We start from the raw sequence: 13,249 nt of genomic DNA, 5'->3' as shown, positions 1-13,249 counted from the left end.
TATTTATTCTTGGATTTTTAAGTGTCTAGGCACATTTCAAACTGTGATTCAAAGTATGTTTCCCAGGGTTAAATTTAAATATAAAAAAAATTTCTCCCATATATCTTGCCTTTTAGGAAAGGTTAGCAGGGAGAAGGAAGTGAAATAGAGACAAAATAAAAGTTAGGGACAGAAAAAAGGTGGGTAGAAAGAGTGGAGATGGGAAGTGGCTCAGTGCTTGCTTGTCCTGGGCTGGTTGTGCCTCAGTCCAGTACAGTGGAGGAATAAATTAATTCAGTATGAAAATCTATCAGCTGTTCAGAGCCATATGTTTCTACAAGATATGTGTGTAAAAAAGTACTGTGTGGACCCTTAGGAATCTTGTTTGCTCTTTTCTGCATCATGCAAATCTTCAGTTTTCTCTTAAAAATGTGCCTTGTTTTTGAAGTCTAGTACTCAGGTGAGATAATTGTGATCTCAAGTTTCTTGATTTCACTTTTAATACTTAAATATATGCAAAGTAAGTAAAATCTCACTACACAATACCTTGAAAAATAAAAATGACTGAGTGACAGTTAAATTCTGGGCCTCCAAGTAAGAATTTCAGAAAGATATCTCATATTAGTTATAGTTTGGCTTTTTCATCCTTAGATGCGTAGTGAAAAATCAAATTTGTTATATACTATATGTAATCTGAAATTATATATCAACTTAAAAGGTGAAATTTTAACAGTTGGCCTTACTAAAAAGCACCATTATTTGAAGACTGAACTTGACTGGCCCGTTTATTTTGGATCACAATTTTTTTTTTTCTGTAAGTCAGATTGCCTTTGTTTGATTTTATGAGTTGAGAAGAAATTGCTATTAATTTGGAAAGATTAAGTCTTTATAACATGAAAAATACTTATTTTGACAGCATGATACTTTTTCTCATTATTTAAAGGTTGATTTTTATTTTTAATACTTACAGACCAGATCATCAGATGTTCATTCATCTGGATCTTCAGATGCCCATGTGAGTATGAGGCAGTCTTTGTCTTTTTTCCTTAAAATTTACTTTAATTTACTTTAATTGTGTGGATCCCTACTTGATATTTCCCTTATGATTTTACTTGATAAATAAATATGATTGCATTGTATGTGCCTATTTTCTTTTAACCGTTTTTGCTAGATACTTTGAGTTCTTTTTTCTGTTCTTTTATTCACATAAGTTGGCCCCTAAACCATGTTAGAAACGAAATACCTATATTTCCTTTTTTTATTGTGCTTGTAAAATTTTGTGCATATATACATGTGTGTGTTTATACATCTCTTAAACAAGTTTTGCATTTATACACAATTCTTTTCACACTGCACAGTACACCTTTTGGAAATCCCTGCATGTCAACAGCTACAACTCTAATTTCGTCTTTCTAATGACATCTTAACATTCCATGCAGGAGGTATATTATTATTTATTAAGCTCGTTTCTTTGTTGGTAGGCCTAGATGTTTTGTTTAAAGCTTTTTGACATTTTTGAATAATGCAATAAACATTACTTTCCATGTGTTATATAGCAGTGCTATAGAAATGTGGTCTTCAATGCTATAAAAGTATGGTCACTGAGAATTTTTCAGAGAGTCTGAGTTCAGAATTCTTTTGTAATGATACTAAGACATCATTTGCCTTCACTGTGTTGACATTTGCACTAATGGTATAAAAGCAGTTTATACCATTAGGGTAAGCTGTTGGCATCTCAGCACAAATCAAGGCAGTGTCACCAAAATGTGCAAGTAGTTGTCATACTCTTCTCCACTAGGCACAGTAAAAATAAACTAGTTTCACTTAAGAACTTTTCTTGATTAGACAGTAAAAATGATTAATATTAAATATTGTCCGTCTGTATGGGTTCTGAGTGATGAAATGGGAGGCACTTCTACCTGCCAAAATGTGGTATTTGTCTTAAGGAGAAGTGCTTGTGGGATTAAGTTGTGAAATAAAACTGGTTCCTTTTCTCATTGAGTGCTATTTTTACCTAAAGGTACAACTGATTGACAAGCTGGTTAATCAGACTTGGGTGTTTGGCAGACATTTTCTTTAAAGTGAAAGAAAGGTACCTGTTCCTTTGAAGAAGACAGCAATCTGTTTAATGATAAAATTTGAACTTTCAAGTCCAAATTAGAATTACTGAAAACTTTCTATATTTAAGAACCTTTCTGATGAAATCAGTGGTAGTATTAAGGGATGAGATTAAGGGGTCAGTAGTGATATATTTTGATAGTATATAATGAAGTTTGTCAGTATTGGAATGTTTGGGTTGTTTCTAGTTTCAGTACGACTTGTATGATTCTTAAGAACTTATTTTCCTTTTCTTTAAGATGGATGCATCTGGACCCTCAGATAGTGATATGCCAAGTCGGACTCGACCTAAGAGCCCAAGAAAACATAATTATAGGAATGAGAGTGCCCGTGAAAATGTTTCTGATTCTCCTCATCAGAATCTCTCAAGGGTAAGTATTGATAAAGATTAGAAAGGATAATTAATGATTTGGATGTGTCCTTAATTGAATTTGGTAGTTAAAGTGTCTTTGTTTTGTATTTGTTTCATTTTGTACTATTAGAAAATAGCATTCATTATTCGGTTTGGGTTAACAGTAAATAAACTCATCTAAGGGAATTTTTTTAAGTCAAATGTAAGATAATGTTTCATTTAAAAATTTTGTTTAAAAAAACCAAGGAGTGTTTGGATGTAAAAAGGCTAATTGGTTTATTGTTCGCCCCCTAGTCCAAACCTCTGCTGAACCAGGTGCCAGAGGCCAGTCACTGGAAATATACAAATGTTTAAAATACTTTTCCCTAATTGGCAACGTCATGTGGCACGAAGGATCTTAGTTCCCTGGTCAGGGATCAAACCTCCGCCCCCTGCAGTGGAAGCACAGTATCCTAACCACTGGACCTCCAGGGAATTCCCCAAACACACTTGTTCTCAGGGAGCTCATATGTAATCTCACCCTGGGAAGCAAACAGGAGCAGGTGCTATTCCCTCTGCTGGTCAGTGCAGGGCCCAGGGCCACCCAGGCACCCAGAGGAGTGTCTCTACTGCATGTATCTGCAGAATACTCTTGTATTCTGTTAGCTTTAAATTTCACATAATGTTTTCTTGTCATGGTTAAATTTGGAAAATATAATAAAGCAGTTATTACCAGCCAGTGTTGACATTGATAATACTTTTTCTTGGTTAGTATTTGTAAGCATAAATATATATTATTTCATTGAGGTCTATTTTATAGGAACACATTTTAAAAGACTCTCAGGTCTAATTTTTTTTAATTCTAGGAAGAATTCTATAAGCAAACTTTTTAATGAATCATTATATTTTTTGAGTAAATATTCCATGATTTCCTTAACCATTTCTCTTTTAGGTGTCTAAATTTAGCTCCTAAGATATAAATAAAATTGAGGACAAAAATTTTGTTGTGGAAAAATTTGTTTTTCATTGAATTTATGTGTAATTTTACCATTTGTTTAAACCAAAGAAGTTGAAACCAAAGGTGCTGAATGATGGCCAAACATTTTCCTTTCTATTTTGGAAAAAAATTCACTTTGAAATCTGTTCATAAAATCAGTAGTGACTTTTGAGTTATGAACTGCTTTTAACTTTTCAGAGGGATTTAAATGTCATTTTAAGGTATTAATGCAGTATTACCTTTCCATTCTGTCTCTCACCAAAAGCAGGCCTGTTTAATAACTGGGGGACTGATAGTCTTATAAGTCAGTCTCATTTTGGTAGGTGAGAGAGGAATATTCAGATTTCAATTGCAGGTTAATATTTAGGCTGTATTTAATAAACATTCCTCTCTTTTAAAACTTTATGAATCAAAATTAACATTCAAATGAATGATAGAACAATTAAGAGTCTACAGTTTATTCACACCATATTTCAGAAGGAAATTGCTTCTAATTTAACATAAATGAAGACTTCATTAAAATACTGTGTCTCATTCAAAATTAATTGGTAACTGTATACTTGCCTGAAACCTAGAACATAGTATGTGGTATTTTCCCAGCAATGAAAATGAAATTGTGTTCATAAATATCAGTCTTGTTGATGAAGAATGGAGTAATTTGCTGAATTATAAAAGGAAGTGATGTGATTTTTGCACCTGAATTGGGGGTTCTAGATGGTAATGATTCCTGCTATTCAACCATGGAAATATATGTTCTTCCTCCCTATTTGAATGTCTGTTTTCTATCACTGCTTCTTTTGCCCAGAAACATATATACTTGCCCTCCTCAAGTGCTTTTATTCTTTTTACCAACAAGTAGGTTGAATGTGTTATAAGCCTTAGTGTCTCTTTGTGTTTTATTTTTATTTAAAAATGACTTTTGTATGTTATTAACTCAATTAACTTGTTAATAACCTCAGGGTTATAGATAACATTGAGAATGTGTATGTAAAGGTGTGTGCTTTTTACCTTTTCACAGCCTCTTCTAGAAAACAAGCTTAAAGCATTCAGTATTGGAAAAATGAGTACAGCTAAGCGAACTTTGAGTAAGAAGGAGCAAGAAGAATTAAAGAAGAAGGTAATGCTTAGAATGTATTTTTAGTTATCTCTGTCAGTTAAATGTACCTAAGGAGGCTTTAAGTGTATGGACAGTAGAGAAATGTTTTTCAAAAATTCTTGATTTCCAGGGTATTCTCAGCTCCTACCCCAAGTTAAGTCTGTAACACAAGATGTATTCAGTGAAGGTCCAGCTTTATGCCTTCCCCCTTCATCATTTCCTCTCTTCTGTGTGACAGTTTTGGTTATTTTCTGGTCTATTCTTCTTGTGTAAGCAAGTGTGTATAAATGTATGTTGTGCCTGCTTTTTTTTAGATGAACAGTGTTTTACTTTATATAGTACCCTTTCCTTCACTCTGCTTTTTTCTTAACATTGTATCTCAGAGATTACTGCAAGTATATTGAAGCGTTGCTTGTTCTTTATTGAAGCTATATAGATATGTGATAGTTACTTTTAAAATCCTACATTCGCTGCAATCCCTATTGAGAGAATTAATGTTTTGGTCTTTTGTTGTTTCCAGTAGTGCAGTCAGGGATAGTGTTTTGCATTTGGGTTTACTCCTAGTATACTTTTAGGATATATTCCTGTAAGTGAGATTACTGCATTGAATGGTAAATGTATAATTATAGTTATGCTGCTGCTGCTGCTGCTAAGTCGCTTCAGTCGTGTCCGACTCTGTGCGACCCCAGAGACGGCAGCCCACAAGGCTCCCCCGTCCCTGGGATTCTCCAGGCAAGAACACTGGAGTGGGTTGCCATTTCCTTCTCCAGTGCATGAAAGTGAAAAGTAAAAGTGAAGTCGCTCAGTCGTGTCCAACTCCTAGTGACCCCATGGACTGCAGGCTACCAGGCTCCTCCGTCCATGGGATTCTCCAGGCAAGAGTACTGGAGTGGGGTGCCATTGCCTTCTCCATAGTTATGCTAGATGGTGTTAAATTGCTCTCTATATGGGCGAGTCCATTTTGTATCCCTATAAACAATGTTTGAGAGATTGTTTCCCCATAGCTTTGCCAACAGGATATTTTTGAAGGAGTTTTGCCAATCTAGTAAGTGAAAAATGGAATCTCAAGGTAGTTTTAAATTTGCATTTCTCTTATAAGTAAGGTTGAACAACTTTTCTTGTGTTTACTGTCTGCTTATATCTAAACCAGTATTTCTCTTAGAAGGATATCTGTATTTAGAAATTCTTGTTTAAGTATATTGTAACACTTGGGTGTGACACAAGGTACAGGGCTTTTCCCTCAGTTTATGGATTGCCTTTTTATTTTGATTCTGGTGTTTTTTTTCCACGCAGAAACAAGTCATGGGCAGATTTACTATCAGTCTTCTGATTTCTGGTTTTTCAGTTTTGTTTTTTTATTCCAAACTTACAAAGGAATTTCCTCATCTTTTTTTCTCATATCTACATTTTAAAAAATTATATCTTATTCATTTGCAATTTCTCCTAGTGTATGATATGAAGAATTGGCTCATTTTTATTATTTCTTTTAAATAGCTATCAAGTTGTTGAATACTGAATTTCCACATGGGCTTCCCTGGTTCCTCAGTGGTAAAGAATCCGTCTGCCATGCCTGAGATGCGGATTCAGTCCCTGGGTTGGGAAGATCCCCTAAAGAAGGAAATGGCAACCCACTCCAGTGTTCTTAGCCTGGGAAATTGCATGGACAGAGGAGGGCTCTGGTGGGCTATAGTCTGTGTGGTCACAGGAGTTGGACATGACTTAGCGACTAAACAACAACAACACAAAATTTTCCAATTCTGTTGGATTTATTTCTATATTTCTGTTCTGCTCTATTTGACCTTCAAGTCACATGTTTTAGGGACATTTAGAATAGTTAAATTGTCAGGGTTCTACTGAAGGTTTTTTCTTTAATGCACACTCTCTGGAGATATTTAATGCAAACTGTTTGAAGCTTCTTTAGACTTCTAATTATTTATGTCTTTGGTGGTTTGTGACGGAAATGTTTATATTTACTGAATTAAATTGTTGTGCCTTATAATTGTCATAAACATTAATAGAATAATATAGTCTGTGTAGTCAGTTGTCATATAGTTGCACCCTTGAGTTGTCTCTAAACAAATTTATTTAGTGGATCCTTTTTTTTTGTTCCACAGATTATTGGTAGAGGAGCAAAGTCCTTCTTAATTTCAGTGTTAATTAGTATCTACTAAGGATTAGGTATTATTGCCTAATAGGAGTGCTTAATAACTGCTTTCCCCATTGGAGGGAGAGATTCTGTTTACATTATTCCTTGATGAGTTTCACCCTGTATACAAGAATGTTTATATCAAATGATATTATTTTCATGTGTATTTAGGAGGATGAAAAGGCAGCTGCTGAGATTTATGAGGAATTTCTTGCTGCTTTTGAAGGAAGTGATGGTAATAAAGTGAAAACGTTTGTGCGCGGAGGTGTTGTTAATGCAGCAAAAGGTTAGTGTGAATGTTACAGTCCTTGAGCAAACCTAAAAAGTCTTGGTTGAATGACTGTTGGTAATGATGAAAAAAGTTTGGTTGCTTTTCAGTTTCATTTTCCTTTCTATCAGCGCCCTCTGGTGGTGCTACTTATTAGTAAAATAAATAGCCAAATAAGGATTAATGAGAAACTGGAGCCAGGAAAGTTTTTAAAATACATAGTACCTTTCAAGTTTCAAGAGGGCAAAAATCTTTGTAAACATATGAAAAAATGTATTTTATAGTTCTACTTTATAGTCCGAGGAGTGGAATTTCTGGTCATTTGGTAACTATTTGTTTAACCTTTTGAGAAACTACCTGTACCATTTTACATATTTTATAGTTTTACTATAAAATGATTAAACTAGTATTTTTGAGAATAAGGTAATAGTATTTGAATTATCATATTTAGTCACAGGTCATCTGTCTTAGTACTAAAAAGCATTTACTAATTTTTGTTTATTTTCAATAAAAATAGTGGGTGAAGAAAATCCATGTAATGTGAAAGTAGTTTTGAAACTTAGTATTTTAAATTTCAGAAGAACATGAAACAGATGAAAAAAGAGGTAAAATCTATAAGCCATCTTCAAGATTTGCAGATCAAAAAAATCCCCCAAATCAGTCATCCAACGAAAGACCACCATCTCTTCTTGTGATAGAAACCAAAAAACCTGTAAGTCATACTTAAGTAAGTGACCCTTTAGGTTCAGGGATGGCACTGCCAATAATATTTTCTGTACTTCCACTGTAAGCAGGACTTTGGTTTCTTGTTTTTAATTCTTTTGGGAGTAGATACTGAGTTTTGATGCTTAATCTTACTATATGAGATAACAAATTGGGACACACAGATGACACTCTATACATTCATTGAGCAGTTAACCTTCGCTGTTACTCATAGTATGTTGCAAGTTAAAAGTTAACTATATTTTAGGTATAAATGTGAAATAATGGGATTGTCTTTTTAAGCAATCCTGAACTGGGTGTTTAAATACATCAGCATGCGTGATATCAGTTATTTGGAAGACTGTGTACTCCAACAATGTGTCTGTTGCTTGGGACATGTTTGGTAATGTTCCAAGTAATCTGATAATTACTATCAGAACTAGTGACATTTTCCTTTATATATTCTTAGGGTTAGAAAATCTTTTATTTTTCGAGTGAAACTTTTCTTGGAGGATGGTAGGTAGATGTGGGTCTTATCATTAGGAGCCAGATTTGATGAGAAAATGTGGTTATACTGAATAGTAAAACTGGTTTTTCCTATCCGACTCTGAAAGCAATTAAAAAACAGTTTTATTTAATTCACATATCATAAAATTGACCCTTTAGAAGTATAAAGTGTTTTTTAAAGTATATTGACAGTTGTACAACAATCACTAATCTCTAATTTCAAAACATTTTTATTATCCCTAAAGGAAACTTTATACTTTTAGTCATCCCCAGCCTTTGGCAACCGCCATTAGTACATTTACTGATTTCAACTCTTTATGGTTGAATCATATTCCATTTTATGGATAATGCTGTGTATTGTTTATCCATCTTGACAGACATTTGGGTTGTTTCCACTTTTTGGCTATTATGAGTATACTTCTGAAAACATTCATGTATAGTCTTCTGTAGACATATATGTTTTTTCTCTTAATATATATTCCTAGTGAAATTGTATCACCACTTGCTAAAATTTATTTTAGTCATTTTAGTCGATGTGAAGTTGTACCTAATTACAGTTTGATTTGCACTTGTCTAGTGATGTTGAGTATCTTTTTATTTCTTATCCATTTGTAGTCTTCTTTAGAGAAATGTCTTTTCAGATCCTTGGCACATTTTTAATTGAGTTGTCTTTTTATTGTTCCCTGGTGGCTCAGACGGTAAGTGTCTGTCTACAATGTGAGAGACCTGGGTTCGATCCCTGGGTTGGGAAGATTCCCCGGAGAAGGAAATGGCAACCCACTCCATTACTTCTTGCCTTGAAAATCCCATGGACGGAGGAGCTTGGTGCAGGCTCCAGTCCATGGGGTCGCAGAGAGTCGGGCACGACTGAGTGACTTCACTTTCACTTTCTTTATTGTTGAGTTCTAAGAGATTTTTACAGCTTTTGGAATCAGGTCTTTTACCAACTATGTTGTTTTCTTCCTTTGGGTTTTTTTTTGTCCTTTTCTGATTGTGTCCTTTGAAGAACAAAATTTTATAATTTTGATGATGTTCAATACATCAGTTGTTTTCTTTTGTTTCTCTTGGTGTCATATCTAAGAAACTGTTGCCTAGTTCAGGCTCATGATGATTCACTATGTTTTCCTAAGAGTTTTATAGTTTTGGTTGTTATATTGAGGTCTGTGAACCATTTAATTTTTGTATATGGAATGAGGTAAAGGTCCAATTTCATTCTTTTTTGTGTTTGGATATTCAGTTTACCTACCTCCTTTTGTTAAAAAGACTATTTTTCCTCATTGAATCAAGGATCCCAAAATAAGATAATAAGGATTTTAAATAAGGATCTTTTAAAATAAGGATCCCAAAAGCATTTTTGGAAGCAGTTTTAAGAGAGAAATTCCAGCAGTGTTGCTGTTTGTTTCAGTAGTTAATTTCCTCCAAGGTGATTGTTTTGAGAGTGCATATTTCTGGTAGTTGTTCGCGGCAGTTATTTACATGACATTTCAGTTACTTTATGGTTATTAGTTTTTCCTCCAGTGCTCCTCCAGCAGTATTCTGGCCTAACAATCATAGACTTTATTTAAGGGGAGGATAAAGTTGGTGTCTCCTTTACTTTAAGACTTCTGCTTGTTGTTTTAATAATTTGTTAAATTCTTAGTTTTAGAGAACAGGAAGGACAGACAGTTCAGTGGTAACAGAAGCATTCTTTCTTTTTAATTTAAATAATTAGATCATAATTGGCACAAAAATAAAAGTATATTTAAAGTGATCTGATTGTCAAACCATTAGTTTTGTTTAAAGTATAACTTATCATATCCTTCATAGCCACTGAAGAAAGGGGAGAAAGAAAAGAAAAAAAGCAATTTGGAACTCTTCAAAGAAGAATTGAAACAGTAAGTTTTATAGTGTTGAGAATGGCTCTCATAGGTATTTTGAGCTGATTCTTATAGATGCAGGTGCGAAGAATGTAGTCTACCAGTTTGTTTTTACTAACTGGCTTACATAAAGCTGTTTTAGATATTTTGTGGGGTATACTTGACAGTAAATTAGCATTTTGTGCAGCATCTAGATTGCTTGCATTATATGGATTCAATTAAGTTGAATTTAACTAATGTCCGGAGTCCTGTTTGCAGTGGAAACAATATAGTCAGTGAGATAGGGGTGAGGAGTGGTCTATCTTAGCCAAGAAAGAACAAATTTAAGTGTTTTTCATGTTGAATTTCCTTTTCATCTTAAAAGTGGGCTTTGTATTCTTTTGCTTATACGATACATCAGAAATTTGCTCGTGATTTGTAGCTGAGGGACACTTCTAGTCTTGGTTGTCAGTGTGTCACACAAATATTTTGAAGTTATTTGAAGGTGACATCTGGATAAGTTCTGGATTATCAAATGTGAACAACCAAATTTTGGCTCATTATTAGTGATTATATATATTTTCAACAGAATTCAAGAAGAGCGTGACGAGAGACATAAAACAAAAGGCAGGTTAAGTCGATTTGAACCTCCACAGTCAGATTCTGATGGTCAGCGTCGTTCTAGTAAGTGACATTTATTTTAATGTTTATATTTGTGATGAACTATTCTAAAAACTAAGAATTGTTCTCTTTTTCTTCTTTTAAAGTGGACGCGCCTTCAAGAAGAAATCGATCATCTGGTGGTAATATAGTTTCTTGCTTTTTTAATTCGTAGAAATTGTCCAAACTTTGTATTTTGCAGGTTATAATTTTTTTCCTCTTTGTCATAGTTCTTGATGATTATGCACCTGGCTCACATGATGTAGGCGATCCAAGCACTACTAATTTATACCTTGGAAACATTAATCCACAGGTAATACTAGGAAAGTAAGATGAATATTGGCTTGTATATTGTATGCTTTTGTTGGAAAACTGCTTTGTCAATCAACATTAAAAAAAAAGATGAAGTCAGGAATGTGAAATAAGCAGATTTGGTAGAACTAGGTAGGAACTGAAATTATCTTGTGAAATTGAGCCTTAGTGATGTGGGCCAAATTTTCTTGTTATAATTCTTGAGGACTTGTCTCCTCTTTTTATAGCTGGACTGTACTCTGATTTTGAAATGTTTTCCTAAGTGCTGATTTTATTTGTCAAATCAGGATATGACCAGTGGTGGACAGTATTCTTTTTAGACTGTCTCCTTCTGATATATAGCCTGCCTCCTTATGGATTTCCTTTTTTCATTTTTTGTCTCCATAATAGCAAAATAATATTTCTGCCGCCTTTTATATTTTAATTCTTTCCCCTGCTGTGTTCTTAACTGAATCTAGTGGTGGTTGTGCATAGTATCTTTAATACATGTTTTGGACCTCATTGCATATTTACCATTTTCTGTTTTGTCTTTTCTTGATTACACTGGTAGCTGGGTGCTGGAAAAGAAAAAAGTAACCGGCTCTTTTATTACTTTCATTGCCAACAAATATTTCCTCCTTGATTTAAGTATGATTATTATTGCTGCCTGAAAAATGTTGGTAAATGCTGAACAAATCACTGTTGTAAAACAAATCATTGCTGTAGCTTATTTTAGATGCAGACTCTCAAAAGGAGGAAGAGTGAAGGTAAAGGTGTGTTTTTGATTTCTCCAGCCTCTCAGTGTCTTTACCTGGCCACTTACGTAAAACAATGTTTCTGGTATGAAAAGATTTGTGAATGCCAATGAAGGCAGAATTTTTCCCTTGCAGAGGTCCTAGTACTTGGATGGAAAATTGTAGCATTGATAGTTTTCTTCTTATCTTGCAAAATTACTTTGCTTTCCATTGTATAGAATTATTTTCTCTTTGCATACTAAAAATATCTTACGCCTTTTAATAGATGAATGAAGAAATGTTGTGCCAAGAATTTGGAAGATTTGGTCCATTAGCCAGTGTGAAAATTATGTGGCCTAGAACTGATGAAGAAAGGGCAAGAGAGAGAAATTGTGGCTTTGTGGCCTTTATGAACAGAAGAGATGCTGAAAGAGCTTTAAAAAATTTAAATGGTAAGGAAGTCCATCATAGAATTTAGACATTGTTTTGGATTTGAAAAGTATCAAAACTCTAGGGGGAAAATGAACCAGAAGTGTGAAGGTTAAATGTGGAAATTAATTCATATCACTAGAGATTTTTTGAGAGTTACCAATGTGACTTTTCTTTTCTGTCTTTTAGGAAAGATGATTATGTCTTTTGAAATGAAGTTAGGTTGGGGTAAAGCTGTGCCTATTCCTCCACATCCAATATACATTCCGCCTTCCATGATGGAACATACGCTTCCCCCACCTCCATCAGGACTGCCTTTTAATGCGCAGCCTAGAGAGCGGTTAAAAAACCCCAATGCTCCCATGTTACCACCACCTAAAAACAAGGAGGATTTTGAGAAGGTAATTTTAAAAATGTACATAGGGCCGCATCTAATTTGTAAATACTAAATCTGTGGTAGTATTTCTTTTCAACAATTTTATAGAAAATGTGTGTGTAATTCTGTTTGGCAACTGTTAAAGAAAAAGAAATAACTTAGATGTGTTCCCTGCCTTAGCCCATGGAAACCCTGTACTGGGATAATAGATCATATTTTTATTTGTGGCCACCATTCCTTTTTTGACCTCTTATTAAGTTTTTTTTGTTGTTGTTTTGTTTTCTTTGTCCTCTGTTGTATCCAGGTTTGCTTAAGTGTAGTATCTAAATTTATTTTGAGAAAGTGATACTTTGTATTGGTTAAGTGCCTTTTCAATTAGAAAGACTCTAGGAGTTAAATAGTTAAATTGTTTGGATGGCAACTAGCTAATAACTTCTCAAGATCTGAGGTATTAGAATATTTGAGAGCATATGTGATTTTTAAAAAGTTTACTCTATTAAAAGCAAAGGGTGAGTATTTTCTTTTTATTAATCATAAAACCAACTTAATTTCAAATTATAAGAATTTGTTGGTTCTGTTATGAATTAATTACACTTAAAAATGACAGGGCTGGTTTTAAAGGCTTGGGAACAAAGTAGCAAACTGTATGGCTAGAGGCAAACAGTTAATTATTTCACAAATTAAAATCTTTATCTGATAATTCGCAGTGTAGTACCTATTTCAGTGCATTGATGTGCATTCTGGCAGGAATGTTCTGATTCTTTGCATTTGGTGAACGTT

At 34.0% G+C, this 13,249-nt stretch overlaps 1 protein-coding gene across 5 annotated transcripts in view; it reads left to right on the top strand.

Annotated features, from left to right (window-relative positions):
- The window catches only part of U2SURP (U2 snRNP associated SURP domain containing), a 49,720-nt gene that overhangs the window by 8,585 nt on the left and 27,886 nt on the right, over positions 1 to 13,249 (top strand). For 3 of the 5 annotated variants that reach the window (XM_070793597.1, XM_019961319.2, XM_070793593.1), the window contains exons 2-12: positions 950 to 994; positions 2,337 to 2,468; positions 4,444 to 4,542; positions 6,839 to 6,953; positions 7,514 to 7,647; positions 9,951 to 10,018; positions 10,569 to 10,663; positions 10,747 to 10,782; positions 10,870 to 10,952; positions 11,951 to 12,116; positions 12,283 to 12,494. In XM_070793597.1, the coding sequence (XP_070649698.1) occupies positions 950 to 994; positions 2,337 to 2,468; positions 4,444 to 4,542; positions 6,839 to 6,953; positions 7,514 to 7,647; positions 9,951 to 10,018; positions 10,569 to 10,663; positions 10,747 to 10,782; positions 10,870 to 10,952; positions 11,951 to 12,116; positions 12,283 to 12,494 (1,185 nt within the window). Of the gene's footprint in view, positions 1 to 949; positions 995 to 2,336; positions 2,469 to 4,443; positions 4,543 to 6,838; positions 6,954 to 7,513; positions 7,648 to 9,950; positions 10,019 to 10,568; positions 10,664 to 10,746; positions 10,783 to 10,869; positions 10,953 to 11,950; positions 12,117 to 12,282; positions 12,495 to 13,249 lie in introns of those variants that run through there. The other 2 variants (XM_070793595.1, XM_070793603.1) reach the window with 2 other exon arrangements.

This window comes from Bos indicus, chromosome 1, assembly GCF_029378745.1.
Source record: "Bos indicus isolate NIAB-ARS_2022 breed Sahiwal x Tharparkar chromosome 1, NIAB-ARS_B.indTharparkar_mat_pri_1.0, whole genome shotgun sequence".
Classification (NCBI taxonomy): Eukaryota; Metazoa; Chordata; class Mammalia; order Artiodactyla; family Bovidae; genus Bos; species Bos indicus.
This window is presented reverse-complemented; position numbering and strand designations above follow the sequence as displayed.